Genomic DNA, 11,877 nt, shown 5'->3' on the forward strand with positions numbered 1-11,877 from the left:
ATGCAATCACGTTAAGTGTTACAGCCAATCCTCGAAACTTGGCACAGAAAGACGAGGCATGTTTCAATACTCTGTAAAACAGAAGCATTTCGGTCGGTACCGTAAAAGAACCGATGTTCGGTACCCAGCCCTACACCTTTCTGCACCATCTGATCAACCAACATTGACTCTCTTCCAAAAGTCCAATCAGTGGCAGGTTTTGGACCCTTTATCCAGAGGCACATTCAAGAAATATCATTCAAGCAAAATTTTCCAGAACTTTATCATCTGAAACCATATTTTCCAGTTCCCTTCTTTCAAATAGCAGTGTGTTCTTAGAAGGTTTATCTAATGGGATACAGAACCATCTTATCCAAGACGTCTATTCCATAGGAAGCAGCCAAATAATATTCAGAACCACCTGTTTCTAGAAATATGTGGCTCATAAGCAGCTGTTCCAGAAACTATGCAGGAAAAGCCTGGTTCTGATCGCTACTGAGAACTCAAATGTTACATCTTCTCAGGAAGTAGTACAAGAATTTCTTGCACCATGAAAAAAACTTTTGTGGAACCAAACTCAGGGTAAAGAAGTCTGTGAATGACTGAAGTTAGAAAACCCAATATGACCTCAGCCCTGCGTTTGACTCTGTCCTGTCCTAGAGGAACAGCACACCCAGTCTGACTTTTCTTTTAAGGAACAATGAACTCTTGGTGAAGACCACATGGATGTTCTTAAGGGCTGCTCCTGATGTTTCCACCAGGACCTCAGATGTTGGCTAGATTCTGAACTTACAAGACCAGAAGAAGGCAGAGAAAACCCTGACCCCAACGCTTTAATTCATCTAAACCTGGATATTTGTTTTCAGCTCAGAAACTGAATTTAGGCATCACTTTTCTTCCTTTACCTCAAAATCTATTACGTGTAGATCACTGATGTTTGGACAATAAAATCACCTAATTTTCAATCACCTAATTTTCAATTAGAACAAGGGTTCTAACTGTTCGGTAATTTACTTTTTTATTCCCTTCAGGTTATTCTTAGTCTGATTTATTTTTCTTCAGAAGTGGATGGGACCTTTTGCTCATGCAGTTCATCTGTCTGGGGTCAGAGACGCAGGCTGGAGATGGGTTAGTTGGATATTTATGGAGGACAGGAATGCAGCAGAAACACACAGATGTTAGTTTTTATAGAAATCAGATAAGATGACAGCAGATAATCGTGTGTGTGCCAATCTCTTTTCTTGCCACATGGCTGCACTCAGTGATTACCTGATTTGACTGTTTCAACCTTCCTGTTTACCAATGGGCTTAACCCCCCACCCCTTCATAAACACACATACACACACACCCCTACCCACACACCCTGTCAATGAAGAATTTGAAGATGTTTCCTGCTGTGTGAAAATCATGGTCCTGTTTTAGTTTTTCCTGAGCCCTTTAGTTAAACTGTCTTCTGGTCTGGTTCTGCTTCAAGAGGTGGTCCTCAGGTAAAAAAAAAACTGTAAATCTTCGGTATTATTTCAAGTCAGCAGAGATTTCTCAGTCTCAAGTAGCTGAACTCTTCAGCTAGTACCAGACAGTGCGGGTAACAGTATAAAACCACTGCAGATGAATTATTGAAGACGTGGTGGGATGTGGTTTTCATTACAGAGCTAACAGCATGTCAGCTCACATCAAGGCAGCTGGAGAAACAAAGTGCAAGGCAAAAATCTTCTTTGAGCTGCTGCACATCTTCATGCTCACATGTTCATTAAAAAAAGAGCTGGAAGTACATCCACACACCTCCAGGCTGATAACTCACTCACACTATCACACATAGAAACTCCTGATCTGCTCCAGGGTCTAAAAGCTGTTGGACCAGGGACTGGCTCTGCAGCATTCCTTATTTAAAAATTTTAGCTGTAACCATGCAAAACTGTAGCCAAGCACTGACTGTGTGTGATTGTGTTCATCACAGACACACAAGTTAAACAGAGCAGTCAGTAGATGATTATCAGACTTTGAGCAGCCAACTAGAACGCACGCTGATGGAAAGAACACACGGACCCAGCCTGGCTCTAGGTTGTCTCTCTGTTGTTATTCCTAGAGTTTCTGTGCTTCATGTGTCTGTGTGGTACCTTGGGTAGCCTCTCAGGATCTCCGGGGTGACGAGGGATGACCTTCTGTAACCTCTGGAAGCCATAATCGATGGTGGGCTCATTGAGTGCTGCGAAGGAGCAGAGAGTGGGAGACTACTCAGTTCTGCAGTTCACAGTGTACGGAGAGGATTAGTTAAAGCACAGAGCACTTCTGACTAACAGGCCTATTAAATCGTGCAGTTTTATCTATCTTACTTGACTATACCATGACATACTATAACACACAGATCAAATATACTTTGGTACAATGTCAAGTTTCTTGTGTGCTCTGTCATGCAGCCTGCCTCTGTATGGTTGTTTTTGGGCTTGCTTGCTGCTTGCCACTCTCTGCTCGGCTCCACTCTGTTAAATAGAGTAAGCAGATGCAACTGCCTCTCTCCTAATCACCCTCATCTCTAAGCTGCCACTCTTCCAGGAGGATTAATACTCACCCCTCTCAGTCAAGCTCCACCAGATTGTCTCTCTGACAGTATGAGGTTTGTTCCACTGATTGTGTTCACTTCCTTTCTTCCTGTGCTCGCCCTGCCCTTCCCTGATTTTCATCGGCCCCTGATTCTTGACACCTTCCATGGTCATCTGAATTCACGATCCTGCCCTCAGCCTGTTCAGCCTCTCACTTGATGGTTCAGTTGCCATCTGCCTTTTTATGCCTGGTCCCTTCTCAAGCCTGCTTGCCTATAACTTAAGCCTCACAAACCTTTTAAGTGTGACGTGTCTGAATGAATATTGGGTTCTCAGAAACATCTCATAACATGCTCACTGTACTCCGAATTTTACTACTAAATTCCCTTACGTCCATTCAGCCAGAGAGAAATAACAAGGACTTTAAAGAACCCAGTCCTAGCTGTAACATTTATCAGTACTGAAACTTGTATAAAAGTCGCAGGAGGATTGTGGCCAAGAAAACAAGGACAATCTATCACCCTGTTGAGATCTATGACAACCATAATGGTTTCTGCTAGGATTTTTTTCAGTTGCTATGTCTATTTACATGAAAAATAGATAAACAAAAATTATAGTAACAGATACAATAACTCTAATGAGATATGAAGATGACAAGTGCATTTTACTTGTGCACATAAAGCAGATGTGAATCTTGTGCAAGAATTTGACTCATGGACACTGCTTCTTCTAAATTGTGCTTATAATATAGCAGTGACTTTTGCATATGGCTGTGAATTAAACACCTTCAAATTTCCCTGTAAATAAATCTGTGACTTTTATACATCACTGTGTCTTGTGCTTGTCTTTTCTAACTATTGACCACTGCTGTGACTTGTGCCAATCTTTGTGACTTGTACACATTGCTCCGACTTATGCACATAGCTGTGATAAATACAGATTAAAGATTCATTCAGCGCGTGGCTGTAACTCTCATATTTTGATGTAACTTGAGCTAATGGCTGTGAGTCACGGACTCTACAGTGACTCATGTACACTTCTGCAACTTCTGCAGATAGCTGTGACTGGACGGGCCTTTTATTTTTATTTTCTGCTCCTCCTGAAACATCCTTTAAGACTTAAGCTGGCTGGGAGGTGATAAATCAGAGCATCAGTGAATTCAGCAGAGCGCAGCTTTAAGTGTGCACATGTGTGTGTTGAATACATGAATCATAATCCCGTCTTGGTTCAGCTGCATTTAACAAGCTTTAGACTGACTGTCCTATACATCATCACACTGTGTCTTGTGTGTGTGTGTGTGCTCAGTCCTTGAAGGCCCACAGGGCGGAACCAGCAGCAGTTATAGAGTGTGTTAGCTCTCCTGATGTCTGTGTTATCTGCAGCTCCTGTGACCTTGTTGATGTTGTTCACTTTGTTATCTGCTGTGTTTCTGTTTAACCTGCTGCCGCCTGCTCGCTGATGAAACCTGATCTGCTTGGTCTAGTCGGCTTTGAAAAATTCTCACTGAACATTTAGGTTCAGTGAAACACCTATTTTAGGTTGTTTGGGATCTCCTGCAGGACTCTTAAGTGCCTGAGAGGGAAACGTTAAGCTATCTGCTTTCAATAAGATTTGTTTAAAAGAAGATCTATCATGAAAAAAGCTACAGTAGAGTTTCTGGGTTTCTAGCTTGAATTTAGGGCTCTGAATCTATAAGCCCCTGAATACAAACAGGTCCTGAAGGAAGGAGTATCTTGTGATGGGATAATTTCCTAATGCTAGATGGTACTGATGGGACAAGCTTTGTTCATCATCTTAATATGCACCTCAGTTTGAATCCCTGATAGAACTCAATACACTGCAGCCCAGGAAAGCATCAGCACCGACATTATATTGCCTCATCATGTAAACTTAGCTTTGTTAAATATGTTAGCAGAAAGAAGCTCATAACACGGGAGAATGCCAAACATACTCCCAAAAAAGTTGCGGAACTGAACCTCAAGCATGGAAGGGATTCAGAACGGCTGTGTTGAAGAACTTTCTGTTGGCCTTAGATAGACTTAGGAAAACTGTTTAGCAACTCAGAAAAGGAAAGCTTTGGACACCACTTGCTCTGTATAGCTTTAAGGTGAGATGAGAGATTTGACTAAGAAGGGATTTCCTCAAGCCACTCAGCTTGTCCTCCTAAGGATGGCCATAGTCTGAGGATTCAGGGAGTGGTGAGTCTATCCTCATGGCAAAGGTCAATGAGGTAGTTACAAAGTTCTCCAACAAAAAGAAAATTTGCATTGTTGAGCTGCTGTTGTTCACATGACTCTTCTATGTCATATTAAGGGCTGGAAAAGCATTGGTGGTATCACTAACCAGTCTTTAAGAAAAGTATCCAATTATTCAGTTTCTCAGTCCATGACTGTCATTTGCAGATTTGCTAAGAGGGTCATGCAGGTATGGTTCTCCAATCATATGGAGCAATACTGGTTTACACATCAAATGCAGAACACTCCTCAAACGTGAGGAGTGCGCCACACAGACAGCTTCAGACACATACAGTAGTAGCCATTCAAAATGTCCCCACTTTCCTTGATGGGCCCTTGGTGGGTCCCCCTATATTCCCTTTTTAAAAATAAATCTTTGTACTAAAATATTCTTTCTGTCATGGTTTGTGGACATTAAGATCTAAAGAGAAGGGTCATATCCTGGTCAGACCCTGTAATTCAATGAAAGTGTTGAGTCAGAGTTAAAAAAATACACACTCCCAGGAGGAGGAGGCGATCATTCCAGTGACTGGAAGTTGGAGGGGATTTTGCTGGGAGTTGCAGGGAAGTGGGCTGCAATTCAGCTAGCGTTTGACTGGGAAGGGCCATTATGAATAGCGGCTTCTGTAATCAGGATTTCAGAGAATGTGCTGTAAATTGTAAAAATAATGACCAAGACATGTAGACATCACTATAAGGCATCTGTGTATAGTTTATTTTGCAAAACATGGTTTGGGAGTTCTTTAAACTCCAGTGCAAGCTGGTGAAGTTTGCACTCATAGCTGAAAGAGCTTGATTAAAAGTTAGCCATTCATGAATGAGGTCATAGTTGTTGATAGGACAAACTTTGATATCCCCTTCTGGGTCAGATGTTAGTCTATGCCCCAAACTGAAGCGTTTATTTTGTGTGTGTGTTTTTTTTGTTTTGCTTTTTTTATTTTTTTATTTTTTTTTTGGTGGGATTAAGCAGGTGCTGGATAGACAGATTAGAACCTTGCCCACAGTAGATCTGGCTCTGGTCTGTCAGACTTAAGACAGAACTTAGCAAAGAAGAAGCTTTCAGTTTATTGGTATGTCTACTTTCCAGCCCTCACAATTAGTCATTAAATAATGATCATGACTAAGAACTGGACCACAGGTGACAGTGGTCCAGTTTTTTGTGGGGTAGTTGAGAAAAGCCTTATGTCATGGCGAGGAGCTCCACATTCATGGGCAGCTTGGGATGGAGCTGCTAGTCCTCTAGAGTGAAAGCAGTTGGTTTATATGTTCAGGCCTGTTTTGAGGATTTATCCTGGTCTAGTTTCCGATCAGTAGTTTTCTGTCCATTTTCCAGGTGATAGGAGATCCCGAGGCAGATGCAGAACTCTCCCACATCTTTATAGCACTATTGGGTCAAACTGAAGTATCTGTAAAAATGTATTCATTAAAAATCACCATCCACCACTGCAGAGGGTTTAACTGATACAGCTGAAGTCAGTAGTTCTAGAACTGTCTGTGTTTCAACCCTTATCATTTAAGGAGACTGTTGAACCAAGATCTTGACCGAAAAAAATTGTTCAATCCGTTTAACACATTAGTTTCTTACTGACCTCCAGTGTTTAAGGCTCATGCTAAGGCCACTGTACCATTTGCAAACCGAGTTGACCAACAGACTGATGAAATAAACTGCTTTGTAAAATGAGGGAAAGGAAGTGTGTGTCAGTAGGTGTGAGTGTGTTTATCTGTTACCTGTATAGACAAAGCGTCCTGGCGCTCCTTTACAGAACTGTTTAGATTTATAGGACAGCGTGACCTCAACTACTCCAGGGATGTGACGTGGTGGAGTCTGGACCCGTATGGCATGAGGAGTGATCAGCTAAGCACAGAGACATATTCATGGGATATATTAGAGTCATCAGGCTATGTATACAATTCATACAAAATTTGCCTGAGTGTTTAAGTGTAGCGAAAGCCTCAACTAGAACCGAGAAAAGAAGAAAACATGATTCTGCATTATCTCTGGAGAAAATGTTGTCCTGAATGTACTGGATGCTGCTCTGAAACCTTTGCTGGATGTTACTGCAATATTGGAACGGAAGTTCCTACAATTATCATTGTTCAGATTAATCGGATTCATTCACGTGTTATTGTCCATCACTGAGTTTCTCTAAGACTAGAAAGGGATCAGCTGTTGCTCCATTAAATTCCTCCTAATCCATTGGTTTTATTTACCAATATGATAAATCTGTAAATGTCTGACTGTTTTTCATATTAGACACTTTGTTTCCTATTTCTTTAGAAAAAGAAAATAAGGTCACATATCCCTGCTGTCAGAATCCTGGGATAAAACAATATTTTATTTGCAGTTTGACTGATGTCCTCAATATTTCACAGTTGCAACCTGAAATGCAGGAATAGGTGGACCAAAATAATGAACACAACCTAATGTAATGTCTAGAATCACAGGATCAGATTATCTGTAGTACAGAAAAAGTTCCAAAAACTGAGGAATTACTTAAAAAAAACATTTTCCTTTTTGGGTTGATACTATAAAGCATGGTGGTATGTCTGACCGGTAATAACTGTTAATCTGATTGGTCAGTGTGAATTACCTCACTCCACACCAGCATGGTGCCAAAGACGACCTGAAGACCATCAAAGAAGTTGTCTCCGATGAGGATGACAGTGGCTCCACCAGTCGTCCAGCCCTCACTGGGACTGATGGCTTTTATGCAGGGAGTGGCTGCTGGAGCAGAGACAGATGTGTTAACATCAAACTGTGTGAAACAACCTGCTCAGGTCAGAATCTGAAGACTGAGTAAAGACAAACCAAAGGAACAAATAGTCTAAAAACCACATAGATTCATTTGCAGTTGAGGTTTTTTTCTCCACAAATCACATGGATGAACACACTATACACATTGGTATGAGGCATCCAATAGAATAGAATAGAATAGAATAGAATAGAATAGACATCTCCAAAATACAAAGATCTGGAAGACCAAAACACCGCTTTAAATACTAATAAATAAAATAAAGAACTGGAAACTACTGGAACACTATTGTAACCAGTTTAACATAACCACAAGCTGGGAGGAGGATGACCGGCATAGAAACCTTAGAGCTGCACCGAAGAATAGAAATGCATTTTCCTAACTAAACCTTAAATCAAGAGGTGGAAGGTGAACAATGGACAAAGATAATTTCTTAGCAAGATTTTCCCCTTTCAAGCTTTCTTGACCTTGTAGATTTTCGCATGTTATGAACTTAAAAGGGGACGTCTCTCAGAATGGTTGTGCAAAGTTTAATCATTATGACCCTAACAAGTTCTCTGGGTCAAACAACAAGCTAATAAGCAGCAAAGTTATTGGAGTAAAATCATTAAATGTAAATGTTTTATTTTTGACACCAAGATGAAAAGGGTTTTCAGCAAAGTCGCAAGGAACCAGAGAGTTACTGTCGGAGCTGTATGTCTGTGGACATTATGCCCAACTCTGTGGTAGCCTGAGCATCTGGAAAAACCTCAGCTCAAAGCCACGTCTGTGACTGATATCCATCCATTTTAAAAAAGAACACTATCAAATCTGCCAAGAAGAGAGGTCAAATATTCAACACAAATAATGCTGACTCCTCAAGGTCCATCTCAGTAAGGAAAATTCAGCCAAATATTATTAAGGCTGTTGATGTATATCTTGAGGTTATATCAAATTTTGACCAAATGTTGATTATAGAAAATCCAGAGTAAAGTCAAACTACAGACACTTCATTAAAATCAACTTAAATCCAAATATATGTGAAAAATAATGTAATAGACTGAAAGTGAAAGAGATAAAAGGTGTGAATCATCGTCCGAAGTTCAGCTGCGTTGATCTGAGTGATGACCTCAGAACTGATCCTGAGTCACTGGCTCCGAACCTCCGATCGACAAAAGCACACAAGGCGTGTTAAAAATGTTATTAACTGGGTCGTGTTTTATCCTTTTTTTTTTAGTTCAATCCAGACCCCCAAAACACACACACACACACACACACTCAACCCCTGACTGCTTCGCTTTCTTCTCTCAAGTACAGCTGCAGATTAATTATAAAGTGAAATGAAAGAACATAAGAAGGGGAGGGTGGGGGACTAATCTCATAACTGATGACTTCAAATGACATTACAGCACCTCTCTGTTCTATTCTATTCTGTTTTATTCTATCCTGTTTTATTCTATTACATTTATATTGTGTGGTTGGATTGTTTTTGTCGTTCTGTTCTGATGGGATCCAGGCAGAATACTGTGGGTACTACAGTACCTAAATGATCCCTTAATGATCCACATATAGCAGAGAAATAACCTGTTCTGTCATTTCAAAGAAACTTTATATCAAAGTGAGAAACAACACAAAAGGAAGAGTTCAGTCCTGACCTGAATTATATCTATCTAATGGACAGAACATACAGAACTGCTTCAGGGTGAGTAAGTGCACTGGGAACAACTATACTCCTGGTGGACATACCGTAACGTCCATTTAAAGTTAACCTTCTGGGTTTTTTCAGATATCCATTGCACAAAGCTGATGGACTAAAGGACAAATACCGAACGGGAGGAATGTTTCCCACACTGGGACAAGTACAAGGAGATGCTGCAGAGTAAGTTGATTATCGGCAGACTAAACCACAGTCAAGTCTCAGCAGGCCAACCAAATGCAAACCTTTTCCACCATGTGGAAGTTAAGTTGAAATGGGACATAGGCTTGTTGAATGTTTTGTTGTCTGAAAGGTGCCTAAAAGAAAAACTTGAGTCCCTCATGCCATTTTGGTTCTGTTTCTCTTTGCAAAATGGGATCTAAGGTCTCCACAATGACAGCATCACAGAAAAAAAAACAGCAGTCAGGCTGGGAAAACACCATCCTCTGTTATCCAAATGAACTTGTTCTTTTTAAGGATTCAGAAACTTTTACTTGTGATGATTTGAGGTTCTGTGCGAGGTTGAAAGTGAAGTCCCAGCCAATTGGCTGCAAGACTTTATGAAACAAGCGAGTAGAGACAAGTTAGACCCACGGGACTCCACTGCAGTGCAGACAGGAGGAGTGGTTTCCATGGTGACTGTCTTTAATTAGGAGGGCAATTAAAGAGGATGAAAATGCACACACATACACACAAAAGCCATGTCCTCCCTGGGGATGGGGAAGTGTCTGGTCTTCTTACCCACAATCCACTGGGCTGATGTGTCTTCACATTATGCTGCTCTCAGAGCAGTTTGGTTCTTGCTGTCAGAATGAAGTTGATGCAAACATTTGCAATACAACCAAAACATATTTATTTACCTTTAACCTGAACATCTATGACAGGATCAAGTCATGGACTTGTCTGGGTCAACAAAAAACTCTGAACCAAACACTTAACCATTTATTCTTGATATTCTGCTCAGCATAGGAAAACTTTCAAACTGGTGCTGTAAACAAAAATATAACATACTGATTCTGATCAGACAGAAACAACCTGCCAGCGGATAGACTTTAACCTGCTTTATTCTAATCAGTTAGAGAATACCTTGCTTAGTTCAAGCCAGACATAACCTGCTTGGCTGTGACCAACCAGAGTAGAGCTTTGATTGTAATTGGTCAGTATAAAACCTGACAAAGTGAAACCAGCCTACCCTCAGATGGGTCCAGTCTCCGGGCCCGGCGGCCATGTTTAGAGTTGTTGTGGACAAACATGTTGTCAGAGACAGCAAGAACATGGCCGTCTACGTTGACCGTTGTAGAAACCACCACCTGCAAACGAAGGAGCCGATTAGACCGCAAAGCCATAAAGAACATTGTTGTCATCACCATCAAGAGGTCCATGGTTCCTGAACATGGATGATAAGATGATGGATGATAAGATGATGTTAGAACTCTACAAAGTGCATCTGGTCCACAGTAGGACACTCTGCACTCCTTACCACTATTGGTGCCCTGAATAGATTTTAGCCCTTCTGCTGCTAATAATCCTTGATATTTTGAATTGTTGAGTGTTAATGGAAAAGTCCGGTCACATCCAGAATACAAACTTCTGAAAGTACTTTAAGAATGAAATTATTACATACTTTTCAATAAATGATAGGTGTTTTTAATTAAGAGTAATTTAATTTGAATGTGCTTTACCGGAGACATCCATGTTTAGTGATTTTCTGAACTTTTAAATTTCTCTCTACAATGACAACAGATTATTCTAATAACAAAAAACAGCTTGTTTTATTTTGACACACTTGATAACTGAGAATCTTTTGAGAAGTTTTTTGGTAGGCTTGAAGTGTTAGACACTACATGGTTAGACACTACCTCTTATGCCTCACATTCATTGTCTTCTCTGCTCTGGCTGTTTGATGCTTAGTAGCTTACCTGCATATAATAGTGATAATGGTACATGTGATATAGTGGACTTTAGTGGACTGTAGTCCAGAACGTCTATGTTTGTGGCAAATTTCCCCAAATCAGTGACATCACCTGCTTAGGAGCAGACTCCATAATCAGAAACATTGTATCTGAAATACCAGTAGAATCTCTCTCAGGAGCAAGATTGTGTATTAAATCCAACCTGCAACCACAGCTCCTGGATACATCTCAACAAGTGTAGTTATATCTGAGATGATTTGGAGTATTTTTGTCTGGAGCAGGTAGTTGTACAGATCCACAACACTCGAGAAGTATCATATCTCAGGGTTGGTTCTTGTAAACCTACTCTACCAATGACTAAGAATGTACCTTCTGAGAAAGTTGTCAGTTCCCTTATCATGCGTAGGTTCTATGAGACTTTCATTGAGAACCTCCAGTGCTTTTCATTCATTTGCCTCACATTGATACATAAAAACAGTCATGTAGTTAAAATCTGTTTTAAACTCAAAAGAGTGCACCAGGGGGAGTTGACTGTTTTGTAATAAACAAATTGCAAAAAAAAAAAAGCCTAATGTAATCCTCTCTACATCTGGACATGCTCTTAAAAATTATTATCTTTGTTGCCTTTGGGACATTGCTTTGTCATGCCTCACTGCAATGCAAACCGGTATGCAAAATCTTGCATCGGTGGGATGGATGGATGGATGGATGGATGGATGGATGGATGGATGGATGGATGGATGGATGGATGGATGGATGGATGGATGGATGGATGGATGGATG

The 11,877-nt window shown here is 40.6% G+C and overlaps 1 protein-coding gene across 4 annotated transcripts in view; it reads right to left on the minus strand.

Annotated features, from left to right (window-relative positions):
- ebf3 (early B-cell factor 3) overlaps nt 1-11,877 on the minus strand; it is a 52,103-nt gene that overhangs the window by 8,122 nt on the left and 32,104 nt on the right. For 2 of the 4 annotated variants that reach the window (XM_015377045.1, XM_015377043.1), the window contains exons 8-11: nt 10,374-10,491; nt 7,345-7,475; nt 6,482-6,608; nt 2,097-2,185 (exon numbers count right to left, since the gene is read on the minus strand). In XM_015377045.1, coding sequence (XP_015232531.1) covers nt 2,097-2,185; nt 6,482-6,608; nt 7,345-7,475; nt 10,374-10,491 — 465 coding nt within the window. Of the gene's footprint in view, nt 1-2,096; nt 2,186-6,481; nt 6,609-7,344; nt 7,479-10,373; nt 10,492-11,877 lie in introns of all 4 variants that reach the window. The other 2 variants (XM_015377044.1, XM_015377042.1) reach the window with 1 other exon arrangement.

Source organism: Cyprinodon variegatus, unplaced genomic scaffold (genome assembly GCF_000732505.1).
Source record: "Cyprinodon variegatus isolate N-32 unplaced genomic scaffold, C_variegatus-1.0 Scaffold146, whole genome shotgun sequence".
NCBI lineage: Eukaryota > Metazoa > Chordata > Actinopteri > Cyprinodontiformes > Cyprinodontidae > Cyprinodon > Cyprinodon variegatus.